Source organism: Cygnus atratus, chromosome 6 (assembly GCF_013377495.2).
Source record: "Cygnus atratus isolate AKBS03 ecotype Queensland, Australia chromosome 6, CAtr_DNAZoo_HiC_assembly, whole genome shotgun sequence".
NCBI lineage: Eukaryota > Metazoa > Chordata > Aves > Anseriformes > Anatidae > Cygnus > Cygnus atratus.
In genome coordinates, this window is record NC_066367.1 from 33,492,834 (window position 1) to 33,510,004 (window position 17,171).

The 17,171-nt window shown below is 38.1% G+C and overlaps 1 protein-coding gene across 11 annotated transcripts in view; it reads left to right on the forward strand.

The window, feature by feature from the left end:
- The window catches only part of R3HDM1 (R3H domain containing 1), an 81,000-nt gene that overhangs the window by 23,257 nt on the left and 40,572 nt on the right, over positions 1–17,171 (forward strand). For all 11 annotated transcript variants that reach the window (XM_035556026.2, XM_035556024.2, XM_035556029.2 and 8 more), the window contains 2 exons: positions 6,572–6,780; positions 7,633–7,843. In XM_035556026.2, the coding sequence (XP_035411919.1) occupies positions 7,673–7,843 (171 nt within the window). In that variant the 5' untranslated portion in view covers positions 6,572–6,780; positions 7,633–7,672. The remainder of the gene's footprint in view (positions 1–6,571; positions 6,781–7,632; positions 7,844–17,171) is intronic.

The following is a 17,171-nucleotide window of genomic DNA, read 5'->3' on the forward strand; positions in this document are numbered from 1 at the left end:
TTTTTAGTGACGTCTACACGCTCCATAGGAGGTAGGGCATAATTTGCACTGACAGGGGAATGTATCCAGCCCTTAATTAATTTTGTAAGAGGCAGAGCAGCTCCATGGTATGCTTTTGTATTTGCATTCATCATCATACTGTTTCTTTGAAAATCTGATTACTAAATAGCTTGCTAATTGAAACAAATAAAAAGTATCTTCTAATGCTAATGCAGTAAATAGCTTTCAGTTGTCAACTGATTAGTGTGTAACCTAAACATCTCTGTAGATAGCAGCACTGGGAAAAGCATACAGCTTTGATTTAAATGTGGTGAAGTCAGTGCAGCATGGATTCATCTGTACAGCGTTTTTCGGTACGTAAATGTAAGCAATCAGGGATTTTTTTGATTCATGCTTCAAAAATGGATAAAGTCCTTATTTAAATGCCGTGCTATTAATGATTTCTGCACAATATCATAGCTTAATAGGGAACCTGCCCTAATTCAGGTTCCCAGCAGGACTAATCTCTTCCAAATACAGGTGCCCAGCATTTTGCTAATCTTTTTGTCTTGGAATTTATCACCAGGCTATCAGGTAATATATAGAATTTTCTGTTTTTTTCCCAAAAATATTAATCTGCACCTTCACATAGCTGTAGTTTAATTGCACTGCTGCTATTGCACTGTCCTTACCTGACCCCTGTTGCAGACCTCACCTAAGTCGCGCCTGCAAAAAGAGGGACGTATGGTTCTTTCTCCGTTCCTCTTGTTGCTAACTTCATGCTGGCTAGCACTCATAAAAGCCTTCCTGTGCACCACGGGAACTTGGTAGCCAGCAAAAACCTACCTTAGCTAATGGCCTTCGTGGTTCTCAGTCCATTTGTGGTGACTCACGGCAGGGAAGAGTTCAGCAGGTGCAGCGGTAGAGGTGGGACCACACTCCAGTAGCATGGGGCAGAGGGATGGGGGGAAGGAAGAAGTGAGACCTTCGCTTTTTAACAGCAGTGGTTTTTGTTGATTTACCTGCCTGAATAACCAGTCTTACTTGCCAAAAGTAACTGTTTCCACTTTGCGTTTGTCTAAGAACTGAATAGAGGTGGTGATCCTCAAGAACTAAGCAGTAGCTGGATGCAGTAATTCTCTTTTCGTTATACCCATAGGTTTTGTTAACATAAGAATGAGCTAATTTTGATCAATATCTTTTTGCTTAAGGCATAAATGTTTTCCTCTTTCATCCTAACAAAGAAACACATGTAACTTTTTGTGTTTTTGGTTGGTTGGGTAGGTTGGTGTTTGTTCTAATCATAGAAACCCTGAGGTTATGCTGCTAATACAAATAGGTTTATATTGTGCTTAAGTGTTGCCGAGAATAATTGAGGTGAAAAATAGCTGGAAAGGTTCTTGTGTGGCAAGGCAAAATTTTATATAGGTGTCTTCAGAGATCTTTTTTCTTTGTGGGGAAGGTCCTGAATTTCTCTCAGTGAAGAGAGAAGGGAGGAAAAAAGATCATACTTCCCCATCCGAGAAAGGCTTGTGTCACCAAACTGCTAAGGATACATCAAGACTGTTCCCTGAGACTTTGCTGTGCTCATCAGTCAGTTCTTCCACTTACGCTGGAGGGAGTTACCTCATGTGTAAGTTATGGTGCACATGTAAGTTATGGTAAGAAGCTTATGATGCTAGTGTTTTTGTCTTATTTTTTTCTTCATGTAGCTACTTCTGGAACAGACATTTTGAAATAATATGGATCCTCTAGCAAGCTCAGCTCTCCCAAAGGAAAAATCTTGAGGGGAATCTACAAATTGGCATGTAGACAGTACACCTTCTTACAAGGGCAATGCTAGTCTAGTCTTTTTGTAGTGAAGGTAATTGTTGTTTAGTACAGAGCATTTTTCTGCATTTTTTTCCTTCCTGATACTTCCTCTCTAGGGAAGATTAATCCTTATAATCCTGCTTCACAGAGAATAGAGGCAAGTAAACCCAGTGTTGATTCTTCTCGGTTTCATGGAATACAGCATGCAGAGTATAGAAAATAACCTACCACCGTGATTCCTCTGGGCTTGTGTGCATGTATTTCTTTTAAGTAGAGGAATGACTCTGTGACTCCAAGCTAGCAGAAATGGGAAATAAAATGCAGCAAAAGCAAACCAGCAGCAAAACTGTGCAATTGTTTATATGTTTTATTGGACTGATTTAGTTTGTCCTCAGCTGTATCCCAGCTAAGCTTTGAGTGCGGTGCCCAGGCTCTTTACTTAATTTCATGGTGAAGACCGTTCTTGCAGTTCTCAGTGGGGAATTCCTGATGCTGGTTAGACAACTTTTGTGTTACATCCGATGTTCATCCTTCCTAGGTTTGCTTTTCTGAAAGACATGGAGTGTTTGGAAGTATGAAGTGTTTTTGTAAGCGTACAGGAAATGTAGAGGTACCAGGGAGAATCACTTTCTGTTTGTATCTCTTCTCACATTTAGCATATGGAAAATGCACAGTGACCTGTAACAGAATGATGCAGGCTTCCATATGTGTGCAGGAAGCTGGGGCAGGTACGAGCCTTGCTTACTGCCATCTCTGTGCCTTAACGTTTGCTATTACCTTCCCCCAATTCCTGCTTGATCTTATATCTCGCCTGGCTTGCCCAGGGTTGCTGGCCTTCTACTGCTAGGATAGACAGCTCGATTGCTGTCTCAAGTTTAAATATTCATTTTCACTTTTTTTTTAATATGCCAGCAAAGGTAAGCGTTGCAGCAAGCATGGCTTTCTCTATATTTACATAAATGTGAATATCTGGTTTCAGGGCGAGTACAGATGGATAATCAAGTTCCAGCCTTTAGTGCTTGGATATAAAGCAGCTCCTGAAGAGAGGTACAGCTTTATCTGAACCTAGAGCAAATGCTGAGTGCTGAGACAAGGCAAATGGCTGCGTACAGTTCGGAAATTTCTGAATGACTTGCAACAAGCCTCACTGGGAATTTAGCTCTGGCTGTGATTTAGGCTGTCAGGTTAAAGGTTAGGCACACTTCTAACAAAAACGAGAGAGGTATTGTACCCAGCAAGGGATACTCTTTAGACCTGTGCAAGAATTCTGGTGAAATATCTAATGAACGTGTTCAAGAAAGAAATCTTAGTTTTCCCTTTCTGCTGACAGTGTGTCCACTTTGCACGTTGAATATAATTTCTCCCCCCCACCCTTCTAAATCCAATTTCCTGCCCTGCATTTGATTGATAACAATTATTTAGACAGCTGTTCGGTGTTTTGTTTTCTTTTTTTTCCCAACTGTGATGGTATCAGCAATTGCTTCAACAAGGAACGGAAAATCACCTTCTGTCTTTGTCTTCTTTTCAAAAGAAAAAGAATCGATTTTTTTCTGTCATGGGCAAAGCAAAGCTTCCTATCTCCATCTCCATTGCCTACCAAGGAGCAGATAGAACTCTTGATGCCTATTACAGAAATTGGATTAAGTTGAGTAGATCCTGTTCCCAGAAATATCCTCGCTCATTACAAGTCAATTTAGTGGTTTGCAAATGATGCTTTTCAAGTCAGATACTGAAACAAAGGATCCAGTGGTTTCCCACATCATGATTCTGTCATAAAACTCATCAGTGGCTTCGCTTGATGTCTTTTTTTATCACTTGTTCTCTGGATTGTACAAAAGAAAGCAGTAAAAGCTCAACATTGATAATTTTTGTTCTTTTTTGCTGCCCGAAGCATATGCCTAGCTAGTGCTAGGCAACCATCTCGCAGCTGATAATAATTTTCCCTCTGAAAAGGGGCACTTTCAGAATAGTGTCTAGAAGAAGTCGTTTCTGCTTTTCAGAAGAAGTAAAAGAATTTAGGGTGATTGGTGGTATAGTGTTATCAATGTGATGAAAAAGGAAGCGTGTACATTTCAGCAAACAAATGTAAGTTGCAAGTAATCGCAGAGGTTGAAGAACATAAGTATAAGGTGTTATACTCCTCCCATAAGTGCTGTCTAAACTGAATTCCTGCAACAGCTGTCCCTGTGCTTTCCATCTAGTGAAGAAGGTGCCCTTTGTTGCCACCTATAAAAGATGCTAAAATTGGAAGGCTTTTTTCATGAAACATATTGCTAGCAGTTTTGGTAGGGATTTTTAAGGGAAAACCAGGTGATGTTCTACTGCTAGTGTTTAAATCTGATCTTTTCAATCGTTTGGATTTTAGGGATAACTTTGGATAGCTTATTGCCATCCAGTGTATAGCCAGTATTGGGATTTAATATAAATACTTCATCCTTCGGTAGCCAAGAGAAGACAGAATTGTCAAACATACTTGTTGAATACTCCTCCCGTGCCAAAATGTTAATGCGACTACAGTGTGTTTGTGGACTGCAGCAATAAAGTGAAAATCAGAAAATGCACATTTGCTTGCTAGAACCTGTTTTCCCTCCAAACAGTAGGGTGATTCCTGAGGTCAGCCTTCTTGCTGCTTTTTCCTGCCCTGCGTGGGACACAAGAAGTGAGTGTTCAGATACACGGGGAGGTGAAAGGGGAGGGGGGGGTTCATAAGGATGGTCTGTGGTTTGTCTGCAGCACATGAAGTTCCTGCTTTGTTGCCTTCCTGTGCCTTGTTACTTCCAATTTGTTCTGTCATCTGTAATCCTTTCTCCCCCATTAATGATTCAGTAAGTAGGATGTCAAAAAACTTACAAGCTTGAATCACAGCCCATTGTTTTACCTTTTTTTTTCATGCTTCTTTTAAATGAAATTTATTAAGCCAAAATGTTTGTAGCATCTCCTGTCCCTTATCAAACTGTTTGTTTCTTCAGATCTAAAACAGAATTTGTTGCTGGGCTTTAATCTCACCTCCAGGGCAACCTGGCAGCCTGTGGGCCACTGTGCCACTGCCGCAGTCTCCTGGGTCGTACCGGGAGGAGTACTGGAGTACTTGACACTGAGATACTGAGGGTGATGAATGAATGATGAATTAAGATCCCTTAGTGCTTCAGGAGGAGGTGTTAAAAGCTGAACACCGTTTAAATGATAATTTAACATCCTTCCTACTCAAATCTCTTTTTACAGGCTGGTGGGTTTTGGTTTCTTGCATGTTTTTTTGGGAGGAGAATGAGGTGCATGTGGGAGGAATACAATATTCATTATTTGCATGTATCTTCTGAAGTGTTGTCTTGTGCTGTTTTTCCAGTTATTGTTTTCCAGCACGACATTGTAGTATCTCTGGGTGTATACAAAGCAATTTGAATAAAGGCTGGTGAGAGCTGCTGTGGGGGAATGTGGAGAATGTGAAGTATTTGCTTGCTTTCCTTTCATTGTAAAGCCTACTGTCCATCTTCGGTTCTGTAGGTATTTGGGGAAACAAGACGCAGCTTTTCTCTTGTAAAGTCAGTGATATATTTAGCTAGCTTTCTGTTACTTTATATTAAACTGCAGAATTATTGTATTGACAGACAGTAAAACTGAGGAAGGGCTGGGCACTGTCACAGCCTGACCTTGTAATTTTGCTATTAATTGCTTTCTAGTGACCAACTGTAGCTTGTTGGAGACATTTAAAATCTTTCAGAGCAGGTCTTTTGGTCCCTTCTTCCTTCCTGTAAGGCAACTCATGTTCTAAGAGAACAGTTTAATGTGGGTTCTTTACTTAAATCGATTAAAATTGCGATTATAGCCATGGAATAAATGGCTCATTGGTTTCTTATTTCAACTCAAACAATTTGGATGTTTTTCACTTGTTTATTTTCCTGAAGTCATTCTAATGATCTTGTTACTGACATGGAAATGAAGTAGTTCAGCTGGGGTGACAGAAGGTATTCTTGATCTTTATTAGCATTTGTGCTGTTTTTAATAAGCACCTGTGTAGTTGTGAGAAAAGTGTCTGGGGAATGCAATATAGAGATCCTTTTCAGCATATCTTTCACAGGCTTGAAAGGTAGTTATTTATTTGTTTTAGGGTATTTCTGCTACCTTCATGGGTTGTGTTTCGTTTGATATTAGATGTCTCTTTCGTTGCCTACCACTTCAAACACATGCTTCAATGTGGGCAGTGGTGATAATTATTTCTCAGGAAAGCAAATCTGTAAAAGAGGGGAGATGGAACAGTGTTGGTTTTCTAGAAATTTGTAAACCCGCATTCAAGGGCAGTTCCTTTATTAAATAAAATAAAAAAATGTCTTCTGTAATTCAGGTTGCCTGTAATTCAGGTTGCAGATTTTGTGTTCTGCTTGTAGATTATTAAGTATGACAAAAAGAGAATTGCTTATGTTTACAGGATTTTCTGTGCTTTCATGGCTATTACTCCTCCACACCTACTGGGTTTCTTATTACAAACTGTCTTTTCAGACTCTTCTGGAAGATACCTGCTTGTTTATAGAAACAGTTTCACTAGGGATGCTAACAAAATGCTTATTATGACTACTTGTTAACTCTGTAATATAGAAATATTTTTGGAAGCCTGGTGAAAAATCTAGCTGTTGCTGCTAGCCTAAGCAAGTCATATGAGAAATGCACATTTATTCTGTTTGTTTTTTCTTTAAATGAGTTCAAGTTTTTGTGTTGGTCCCCTCCCCCTAAACATAATTATCATGTATTTTCTTTGTTGATTTTTAAAATCTGTTTGTTTATTTAGGCATTTGGAAGGGATGTTCTTGCTGATTCAAGACAACATAGTTCTGTTCAAGACTCTACACTGGGGATAAGGACATGGGACTCCTCCTGCCAGATTCCAGATGGTTCATTACAACTGACATCTTGGTTGACAACTGTGGAAAGGAACTTTGGATTATTTTATTTTATTTTTGTGGTAGACCACAATCCCCAAACTGTAGAACACATCAGGTAATAAATCAGATATTTGCTTAGACTTTTCTATACTCTTATTTTTATTATTTCCCTATAAAAGACTTTAAGCATGCAGAACTTACTCTTTTTCTTTAAAGAAATGGAGAATTCTTGATTTTACATCTTACACTGCAACTGAGTCATAGGAATAAGTTGTATTTGGTATTTCGTAGGGAAAACTGAGATGGTTCTGTTACTAGCTTTAATCATTAGAGTTCTCTATATTTATTATAAATTATTGTTATTAGTAATTATTGATAATGGTGATTATTATAATTGCCAAAGCTATTTTGTCTTTATTGCTTCTGGGAGTGCTTAATTTTATCAGGACCAGTTTCATTACATTTCATTACATTCAGTACTTGCCCCTTTGTTATTGGCAGCCAGGAGACTTAAAATGATTTAATGAAACTTAGTGTATTTGCACTCTTGGTACACTGTCATTTGTCTGTTTACTCTCAACCCTTTCAAAGTAAACCTGCCTGTAATTCCTTCTTCCTTTCAAATGAGAAAATCTTCCCCTGTTTCTGTTAGAATCTAATTTGATTTGGAGCGATGAAATGTTCAAGCGTTTATTTTTAAATACAGGAGGGAAAACCTGCAAGTGTTATCCCACAGTGTAGCTGTTTAGTTCTCTCATACAGATATCTGTGGTTATATGCCTCTTGATAAAAGTGGTGAAAATATGATGATCACTCCTTCCCTCTGATACAAGAAATGAGAAATACCATAACAGGAGTGCAAATCTTCATGGTAGTGAAATCATTTCTATTTTGGATAGCTGTTTAAGTATATGCGTTTATTTAATTTAAAAATCCTCAGTGATCCCCCTTTTTCTTTGTCCTAAAGGTTCCATATTTCTTGTAGAATTTTAAAATAATCTTTTCTAATGAGGATGTCTGATATTCTTACTGTAAAAGATGAAACTGATGCAATGAAGGGTTCAGAAGCTGAATTTAAAGATACAGAACCAGATGAAAACCTTATAAAATCAGGAAGTCAGGAGCAGATCCAAGCGGAAAAGGATGAAAATTGTCCTGATAGCAAAAACGATATGCCGGTAAGAAGCTTTTCACTTTATTTTTCACTAATATATCATGTTAAATGAGTCTTTGTCATGTTCTTTTTGTCATGGTCCTCTTACATGTTACCTTGGTTCAGGCTGGGAAAACTTGGCCGTTTTTTTGGAAGCGAGTAGGATGATTGTTTCTTCCTCACTTCTCAATTTATATTAATGTATATTTATATTCATGAGGGTCAGTCATTCTTAATCGTTTGAGTTGTGTAAGTGGTTTTCATGGGAAAGCCAAACTATCCGTTACATACGTTCTCCTGAGTGCACATGTGAAGTTGAGTCAAACCTTTTCAGAACAGGGGAAAAACTTAGCACTCAAATCACCTTTTGGTTATTGCTGAATCTTGACCAAGTTTCAGAGACTATGCTGCACCAGTAATACTCTATCTAGTAATAACATGGTTTGGTCAAGGCACTAAAATGGTAAGTGTTGCTCCTCAGCATGGCTACCCTGAGTAGTGGTGATCAATCTAGAGCTCTCGAGCTACAAATGGCTCAGGTGTAACTCTTTAGAGCAGAGCTGTACTGCACAAGGCTAAAGTAAGCAGATGTAGGTAATGCAAATCCCCAGGTGTCAGAGGAATCAAGTCAGCGGAGCTGCTGAGGCCAGTTGGTCCAGGTCCTGCCCTAGATAGCAGCAGAAAGTCCAGCCTTCCTCCCTGCATCAACGGTGGGGTAGGATGGGGACTTACTGTCCTGTCTTGGCTGCTAGTGAGTACTCCCATAGCTTCCCTTTCCTTCAGTTCTCCACCACTCGTCAATTTTGGTATGTAATCTATCAGGTGGGAAAGCTTAGGCTGTCCTCTTGCATACCTGGAGGAGGTGATGCGCATAAACATACGGCCTTTGTAAGGTAGGAGACGTACCCAAAAAAAATTACAGCATCAGATTTCAAGTGAGACGGGTAGGGGAGAAGTGCTGTGGAAACATCTTGTGTTAAGGGGGAGCACAGCAGTGTTCGTAACACCAGTTCAGCAGGTACGGCAGCATGTTTGATACCTCTGAAATTCAGCTACACAGTGTTTATGCATAAGAGCCCTAAAAGAGGGGTGTCTTGTGTGTGGCATAAACTGGCTAACTCCTGGCCAAGGCTGCCCATGGTCACTGGGGACAGTAAGCACCTCAGGTGAATTGAGGAAGGAAACTGAAATTTTCTGTCATAACTTGGGAAAAGGGGCGGATTTCTAATAAGGCTTGGAAGAAATTAACTTCCTGTAGGATTTTTTTATCTGTGGGTTATGAATAAAAAATTTTCTGATAAAAAATCGTGATTGGGATATGGGGTATGCTAGTATTCTCTTGTGCCTTGCAAAACCAGGACAGTGGCTTATTAGATTCTTGTTATTGAGAATTGAGTAAAATGTTCTTTGGGGAGTAGTTTTGTTCATGACTAGCAATTCAATATTCTGCTGAGTGAAGTAAGCTCTGTTTGCTAGGTTAAATTGCTTCCAAATAAATCTTGTCGACCACTGTAATAACAATACAGTTTTACTCTTTAATATCTGCTGGCTTTATTAAAGTTGGCATCAGCGTAAATAGATAATTTTATGGAAAGCAAATCCTTAAAATGAAATACTTCTCCTGTAACATATGAGAAATAACTGCTACTGAAACATTGGTGGATGTTAGAGCTGAGCTGATACTCTCTTTTAATCAATGGAATATCCCAGTAGTCAACATTAAAAATGATTTTAAGGTTTATTTTCCTACAGTTCAGTAACTTAGAAGAAACTCATTCACATTTTCTCATTCAACAAGTATTAGTGTGGAAACTTATGAGGCTCAAGAGGCAAATCTGCCTTCCTGCAAACAAGTTTTCCTGTCCAGAGAAATTAAGCTGCCAGTGGCTATGGGCTTGGGCTCTGGCTTGTTTGCCAGGGGGTTTTGGTTGGTTGGTTTTGGTCTTGTGTGGGAGTAATATCCGGTGGCTGATATAATTATCTAGCATGCACACTGGGAACCGTACAACTGTGTAATGAAGGCTTCTTGATGCAGGCAGCTTTGCTGTCTTTTTCATCTAGTGTTGATGTGAACGTTGTGTCTCGGAGTGTCCATCAGAACCAGAGTGCTGCCATTACAAGAGTAGCGTAATTAAAAACAGTGGTCTGAGGATGAGGATTTCCAGAGTAGGAGGTAGGCAGCCGTTTTTGAAGCGGAATGTTGTTCGTTTAAGGCCTTTGCAACTGCACATAAACCAAGTCAGTGAGTTAATGGTACTTGCACTATGATCGCTGGTAGTGCAAATACATATGGCATATACTTGTTTTGTAAGTTGCTATTTAACTTCTCTACAGTCAAGTAAGAAACTAGCTTTGATTGCTTCTCTGTCTAAACGTATTGTGGTTTGAATTCAGGTATGCTTCTGAATCTTGGCAGTTGAGAAACTGGTCGTTACATTTTGAAATACAAGCTTGCCTCTAAATTCTAGATTGATTTCAGATGTTGTGCACTAGTCCCCCCTTTGCTGTTGTGTACAGCGTGAATGAGAAAAATGTCTCAGTATATGGGGCAACTTTCACAGCCTTTTTAAGTAGTGTGAAAGTAGTGTAACCGATACAGGGGTTATTAGGGACGATTTTTGAATTGTCATAGTTTAAAATTGCCATTAAGTGATATTCAAATGGTAGTGGAAATCAGTGGCACTCGTGAAAAGTACTTGTAGAGGAGTGCATGGTCAGCACTTATGGAGGTGTTTTGTTGCTGGTGGTGTTTTTTTGTTGTTGTGGGGTGGGGTTTTTATGATAGAGCTTGCTATTCATGGTAGGAATTTTATTTCATTTTTTTAAGGAAAAAAAATATTTAACACCTCTCTAATTCATGCTGGCTATTTTAGAAAAGGCAGGCTTGTTCTTACTCTACAATCCATGCAGTATGGAGTGGGGCGGGGAGAAGAATGTTAATCTTAATTGCCATCATCTCTGCAATAAAAAATAATCACTGCTATGTGGATAGAAGATCCTTAGTGGATGGTGATAACTAAGGCAGTAAAAGACTGGGAGAAAGCAAGCTGCATATTACTGTGTAACAGGAAAGGCACTTGCAAACTGTGGAGAATAGAAGAGAAGAAAAAAAAAAACCTCACCAAGTGATGGAGGCTGATGCGTGAATGCAAGACTTGTGTGCGTTCATTGTTTGATAGGAGCAAGGTAAATGTTGTATTAAGTAGGTGTAATTCTGTTTCTGATTTATACTAATTAAGCAAATATTCTAGTCCCTTGGAGAAATTAGGTGAAATGTTTGTTCTTAACAACTGGACGTGCTTTTTGACATTCTTCTTCCTTCCATACTAGCACAAACCTTTGTTTTTTTTTCTGTTCCACAGCTGAGTTCTGTGAGGCCTTTCTTTGCCTCCTCAGCTGTTCTGATTTTGTCAGAATTTACATGTCTTTGTTTCCAAAATACACGACTTACTAATTTTTAATAGACAGATTCTGATCAGCTTCTTTTGAACTGTTGAAAATGCTTCTGCATCCAATAGTGAAACTATTTTTCCAGTTTTATTTCTCAGTCATCCTCTGCTGTGTCACGGAAAATTGCTGTCACCACTCACTGGTACAGGAACGCAAGTAACCATACACCATGCTGGTTTTTCCTTTGGTGTTATACAAGCTAGCTATGGTTGTTAAAACTGTAGCCCTTATCTGAATTTAAAACTGAGGCCTAGTTTAGTAAAAGGATGGAAAACTGCAAGTCCTTAGACCACTCTTTTCAGGTCTGCCATGTCGTGTCTGACCTCTGAGAAGTCCCAAGCGTAATGCAGAAATCTGTGTAGTACCTTTTCACAAGGCTTTTCGTGCTTCTGAATTTGCATTCTTGTGCCTCAGCTGTTGTTACCCAGCTTCGTTGGACAGCACAGTTTGGTAGAAGGGATGTAAATGTTCCAGATCTTTACTTTGTAGTTAATATACATGATCTGTGGGGTAATTAGGAAAAAAGAACATGCAAATACAACCCTATATATCCAGGCTTTCAGTGGAAGTATGTGTTCAGTAAATTATCTTAACATCCACTTTATTTTGTTGATTGCATTGTATTAATTAGATGGAAGTGAAGCACAGTAGTTTGTCTCAAAAAAAAAAAAAACTTTTAAGGCAAAAAACAGATCATTGTTTTCATTATGCAAATTTTTTGCAACACTTGCTTTTAAAGTGTCTTGATATCGTGCCTATAGCAACTTTAAATGGAGCATAAATATATTTTTAATGTAGCTTTTATTAACGGTATTTTCTCATGTCAGTAAAACTCTGAGAGCTGCAGTTATAAAGAAGTTGCTTAACTTGCACTCACTATGGAATATATATTCTAAAATAGCTAGAAATTGTTTTTACAATTGGGGACATAAAGGTGTACCATAGGAACAAAGCTTAGCAAATGCAGAAATCAGAATTAAAATTCCAGGTGTGCTGGTGCCTGTCCCACCCAGTGAGAGCTGGATGCGGAGGCTTGTATTGCAGGCTTTGATATCCTTAGTCATCTGGGAAGGCACGGAATTGAGGCTGGCAAAGAATGGCTTTACAAGGCATAAAGTTGTCGCCAGTTAACAGATGTTAATATGATGGATGCGACGACGCTCATCTCATGTGCAACTCTGAGGTTTGATTCATTTCAATCGTGGGAGAATGACTGGTCCCTAAAACTTGGGACCGCTCCCTCCTGCAATGCCCCTGCCCCTGGCTGTCCCCAGTGTTATTGCTATCGGATTGGTCCCTAAAAATTGTCAGGTGCTCATGAAATTGAGCACCAGAATATTCAAATACTTTCGTTTACTACCCTGAATACCTTATCTTGCTTGTTCCTCATGGGTTGCAAACACCCATCTTCAAGAAACTGGAAATGTGGTATGATTGACATATGATTTATTCAGCCTGGAATCAAAATTCTAATTCTGCAAGAGAAATGGAAGATGAGATACAGCCCACAAAATGCATAAAGGAATGTACTGTCAACCAGAGCCTATTGTGGCTGCATTCTGAAAAACATACTCATTTTAAGCACTGTTACAAATATTTTGGGTTTGATACTAGATCATATCAATTTTAGTATATCAATTTAATTTTGAGATATTTTCTTCACTTTATCTGGCATAAACAAATACGCTTTCCTTTGGCTGCTGTGGATTCCTGAGTTGGATTTACTGAGTTGAGGTCAGGTGAGGAGGAGATCTGTGCTTTGTACAGAACTGCTTTCCAGTAACATTCTCTACTCTTGTTCTTCTTTAAATCATTTTTCTAAAAGTAATTGAATATATGTTTTTAGTAAATCGTAGAAGTCTATTTGGCTAGTTAAAAATGTCTTATGTCCTGTATAACTAAGTTGACTTTCTTTTTTTTCCCACCCAAATGGTGGATCTAGGGTGTTTGCTTCGTTAGACTATTTTTAGTTATTTACTGGATTCAAAGCTTCCAGAATTTTGCAAGAGGTAAACAATTTCTTGAGTAGTTCCTTCTGCCTGTTGTTTTGATAGTCAACTGAGGATCCCACTAGCATTGTTGATTGATTTTTATGTTTATACAGCTTGATTTGAACCCACCTAAGATAATTGATGCTGGATTAATTGATAGAGGCTGGGAAATCATCCAGTTCTTGAAAGCTCATTAGCTTGGTATAATGCAAACTTTGCCAGGGAGATACAAAGTGCCAGCTTTCAGTAAACAGGGCGTGCTTTCAGCATAGGTGGTTGAGGGGAAAAAATGACTTACAGATACCAACAAAACTTCATCTTTGTATTGTTCCAGGTATGGGAAAAGTTGAACTGACTTTGCTCAGAATCTCAGCAAGCTTCCTTTAAAAAAAAATATATATAGATAGATATCAGTTCAGTCAGTTTTCAGCACAGCTATTTAAAATCCTGTTACACAGTGAAATGAATGATATTTAAATGAGCTTCTCAGTGAAGCTGGGTCAACATCCAAAAAAAGATACTTGATACTTGAGGAAAATGAGAGGGAGAGAGCTGTTCTTCTGACTTGACATGGTTGAACCCTTCAATTTAGGGTAGGAGTTTTTTAACAACATGTATTTCCTGCAAGAAATTAGGAGCAGATGTCTGTCAAGTGCCTTTTGTATGAGCTTAGGGCAGAGTTTGCTTTCTTCATGTAGTTTTCAGACTGTGTTTTCATTTAATTTCCTTCTGGAAGGATTCCCCTTTCATAAAGGAGGGGATGTTGTCCATTAAACAACACTTGAAACTGTATTTCCAATGTTAGCTTTCACTTACATGTATTAGGCCTGTGCTCACTAAAATCAATTCTGTTAAAGGCTTGTGTATCCATCAGTTTTAGTTCTGTAGTGAAACCAGTACTTTCATTATCTTGTGCCACTCTTAAGTTCCTCCAAGTATCAAGGGGATGCATTTTAACCATGGAGTTAAAAACCTGACAAACTCTTCTTTGATCAAATATACATTTCAATCATGCATGCTGCAGCAAATTTGTGATTTTTTTTTAAAGAAACTACTAATGGGAAAAGGGTTCTGGGTAGATAAAGATATATCTGTGCACAGTAAGTTACTGAGCTAAAGAAAGTTTTGACCAGCAGCTTTTTCTCAAGTTGTTTTTTATAGCTCCTAATCATCTTTTATATTTTAATATGAATCAAATATATATTAAAATATATTTTACTTATTAGTATTGATTTCCTTGTAGAGGCAATATGTTATGTTTTTTTCCTTCTTCTCCCATATCATCATTTTTCTGGGTAGGTTTCAGGAAATGGGAAGAAATAAAAATAAATAAAAATTAAAAAAAAACACAAAAAAAAAAAACATTCATGTTACTGAGGAAATTAGGACACGATAATTTAAAACATAGGAGCAGACAGAGTAAACAGCCTGGATCTTACTGACCAAGAACAATGCTTACTTCCTGTTAAATTTCTGTAATATCTATTGCTGATAAATGAGAGAGATTTCAAGGACAAGCACAATGAAAAAGAGAGCATATAATCCTTCAGCCAAAAGCACCTGCTGTTCCTTTCACAGACTTGACCACCATGTCAGTAATAACTGTTATAACTTTCTCTTTTAAGCAGTCTTTTGCATTGCTAAAGTTGAAGTGCTAAGTGTAATATAAACCTTTTCTGTTGTGCCCATCATCCAGCGGCCAGTGCAGTCTTTTGGACAGACAGCCAAAAGGTCGAAGGTACAGTAGCCTTGTGTGCTGGCATGCTAAGGAAGCCCTTCATGCTTGATGAAACCTTGTTACTTTGTGAAAAGTGCCTTTAGTTTCATCCTTTATTTTTTTGGCAATGAAGCTTTGTTTTATTCTGTTGGATTTTTGTCTTGCCTAGTTGTCTGCTTTTGTGGTTTGCCTTTATATTTTTGGTGGCTTTTTATTGTTATGGAGAGAAGCACTTTCCCAACGATTTTATTTACTTTCCATTAGATGTGCTCTATTGTGCTGACAGTGCCTTCAAAAGCTGCAATTGCTTGGGTATTTTTTTCCTAAAGGAAATAATTTATTCTTTTGAAAACATTAAAAATGCAGTTCTCGGCCAATTTGTTTTACATAACATGAATGGAAAAATAACGGCTTATGGTATATTTATATAATATTTATAAGCCATAGTTTTTAATTTTACATACTTTCCTTTAGTCAAACACAAAGTTAAAGTTAGTTCGGAGCCTTGCTGTATGTGAAGAATATCCACCACCACCTACAGCTGAAATATCACAGGACTTCCAGGTAAAAGTCACATTACTGAAGTTTCTGAAACAATCTAAAAAAACTTACTGTTCAAAAGAAGATCTTTTGGGTACTCTTTAAATATGCAGATGCCATATGATGATGATTACTATTTTTGATACAGTTTTAACAGAGGTGGTAGTATCTGGCAAAGAGTCTGCTGCTGTGGTTTTCTGAACTATAATGGTTGATATCTGGGGAACAGAAAAAGGGGAGCTTGGTTAGTCGTTTCAGCTTTCTGGTGTTACAGTGCACTTCGCGGTTGCAAACTGCTTCATGCAGTGTGCCATCATTAAGACAAATGTTGTGTTAATATGCGGCATAATTTAACAACTTTTCATATCTAAAGATGTAAATGGTCGTAAGTTCTGGTGTTTTGATTGAATTTCTGCATGTTATTCATAATTGCTGGTTAACGCATGCCTGAGGTATGCCTGGAGACTAATCTGTTAAGATATTTTAACTTACTCAAAGAAATTCCTAAATAACGGACAAAATATGTAAAAAGCTTCAGAGAATTTTAAATCTAACTTTTCTGATTTTGCTTTTATAGAAGTCTGTATCTTCAGAGTGAAATACTGTTACTAGCTTTAGTTTGGGCTATGGATGAGAGACACTGAAATGATTTTCATGTTGCTCTTGTTTTCACTCCTAACAAAAGTGAAATGATTCTTAGTGGCTTTCCTGTGAAGCATGTTGAAATATTTTACTGTTATTTGAAAAGCTTCTAAATGGTCTTCTTGTGAGAAGTCTCACTTTCCTTAACAAGCAGAAGGAACTAGTAGAATAGCAACAAGTGAGGGTTTATTGCTGTGGGACTTCTAGCTCAGTTTTGGGGAGGAAAGGAGGTTGAGAACTCAAACGAGTTAAAATTTGTGAAGAATGAACTGTCAAGTATCTAGGTTTTGGTCTTGGGAAAACTGAAAATAGTGTTGTTTTTTTCTCAGTCCTTCATTAATATACTTACTGATACTTGAAGAGTTAGTTGGAGAAATTTTGGAACTGGGCCTGCTGATTTAATGAAAATCTAAGCCTGATGCAGCATGTGGAGTAGGAATTTAAAAGCCAACAGAAAAATTAATGCCATTTACCATGATTTATATTCCTGTTGCAATGTTTCCCATAAGATTACCTAAACTAAGAGATCTAGTTCAGGCTTGAAGCGGTAGGGCTTTGCCGCATCAAGCACTTTATCCGAGTATAAGAGGAGAGAATCCTAATTTGATGAACTATTCATCCACAGCATATTTTAAATGCAAGTCAGGAGGATTTTTAGAACTCCAGCACTACATGACACCTTGTATTTAATGGTTTAATATCAGAGCCTTATTATAAGCGTTCTCTGCAGGTGGCATTTGTTGCAGTGTCCTGGGGGAGTCTCTCCTTAGCTGCACATAGTGCTGAGTGCTTCTTGAAAGCAATTAGTGCAGCAGCGGAAGAGATGTAAAGGCCAGTTCTGCAGAAGGAATTGAATTGTGGAATAATCTGTTTGCACAGAATGAATGTCATAAATGAGAATATATATTAAGAAAGAAAACTAGATCAGGCTGCAAATTTTCTTTAGAAACAGTAATCTAGAAAAGTGGTTTAGGGATCCCAGTAACTATGCAAATGATGGAGAGAACAAATTG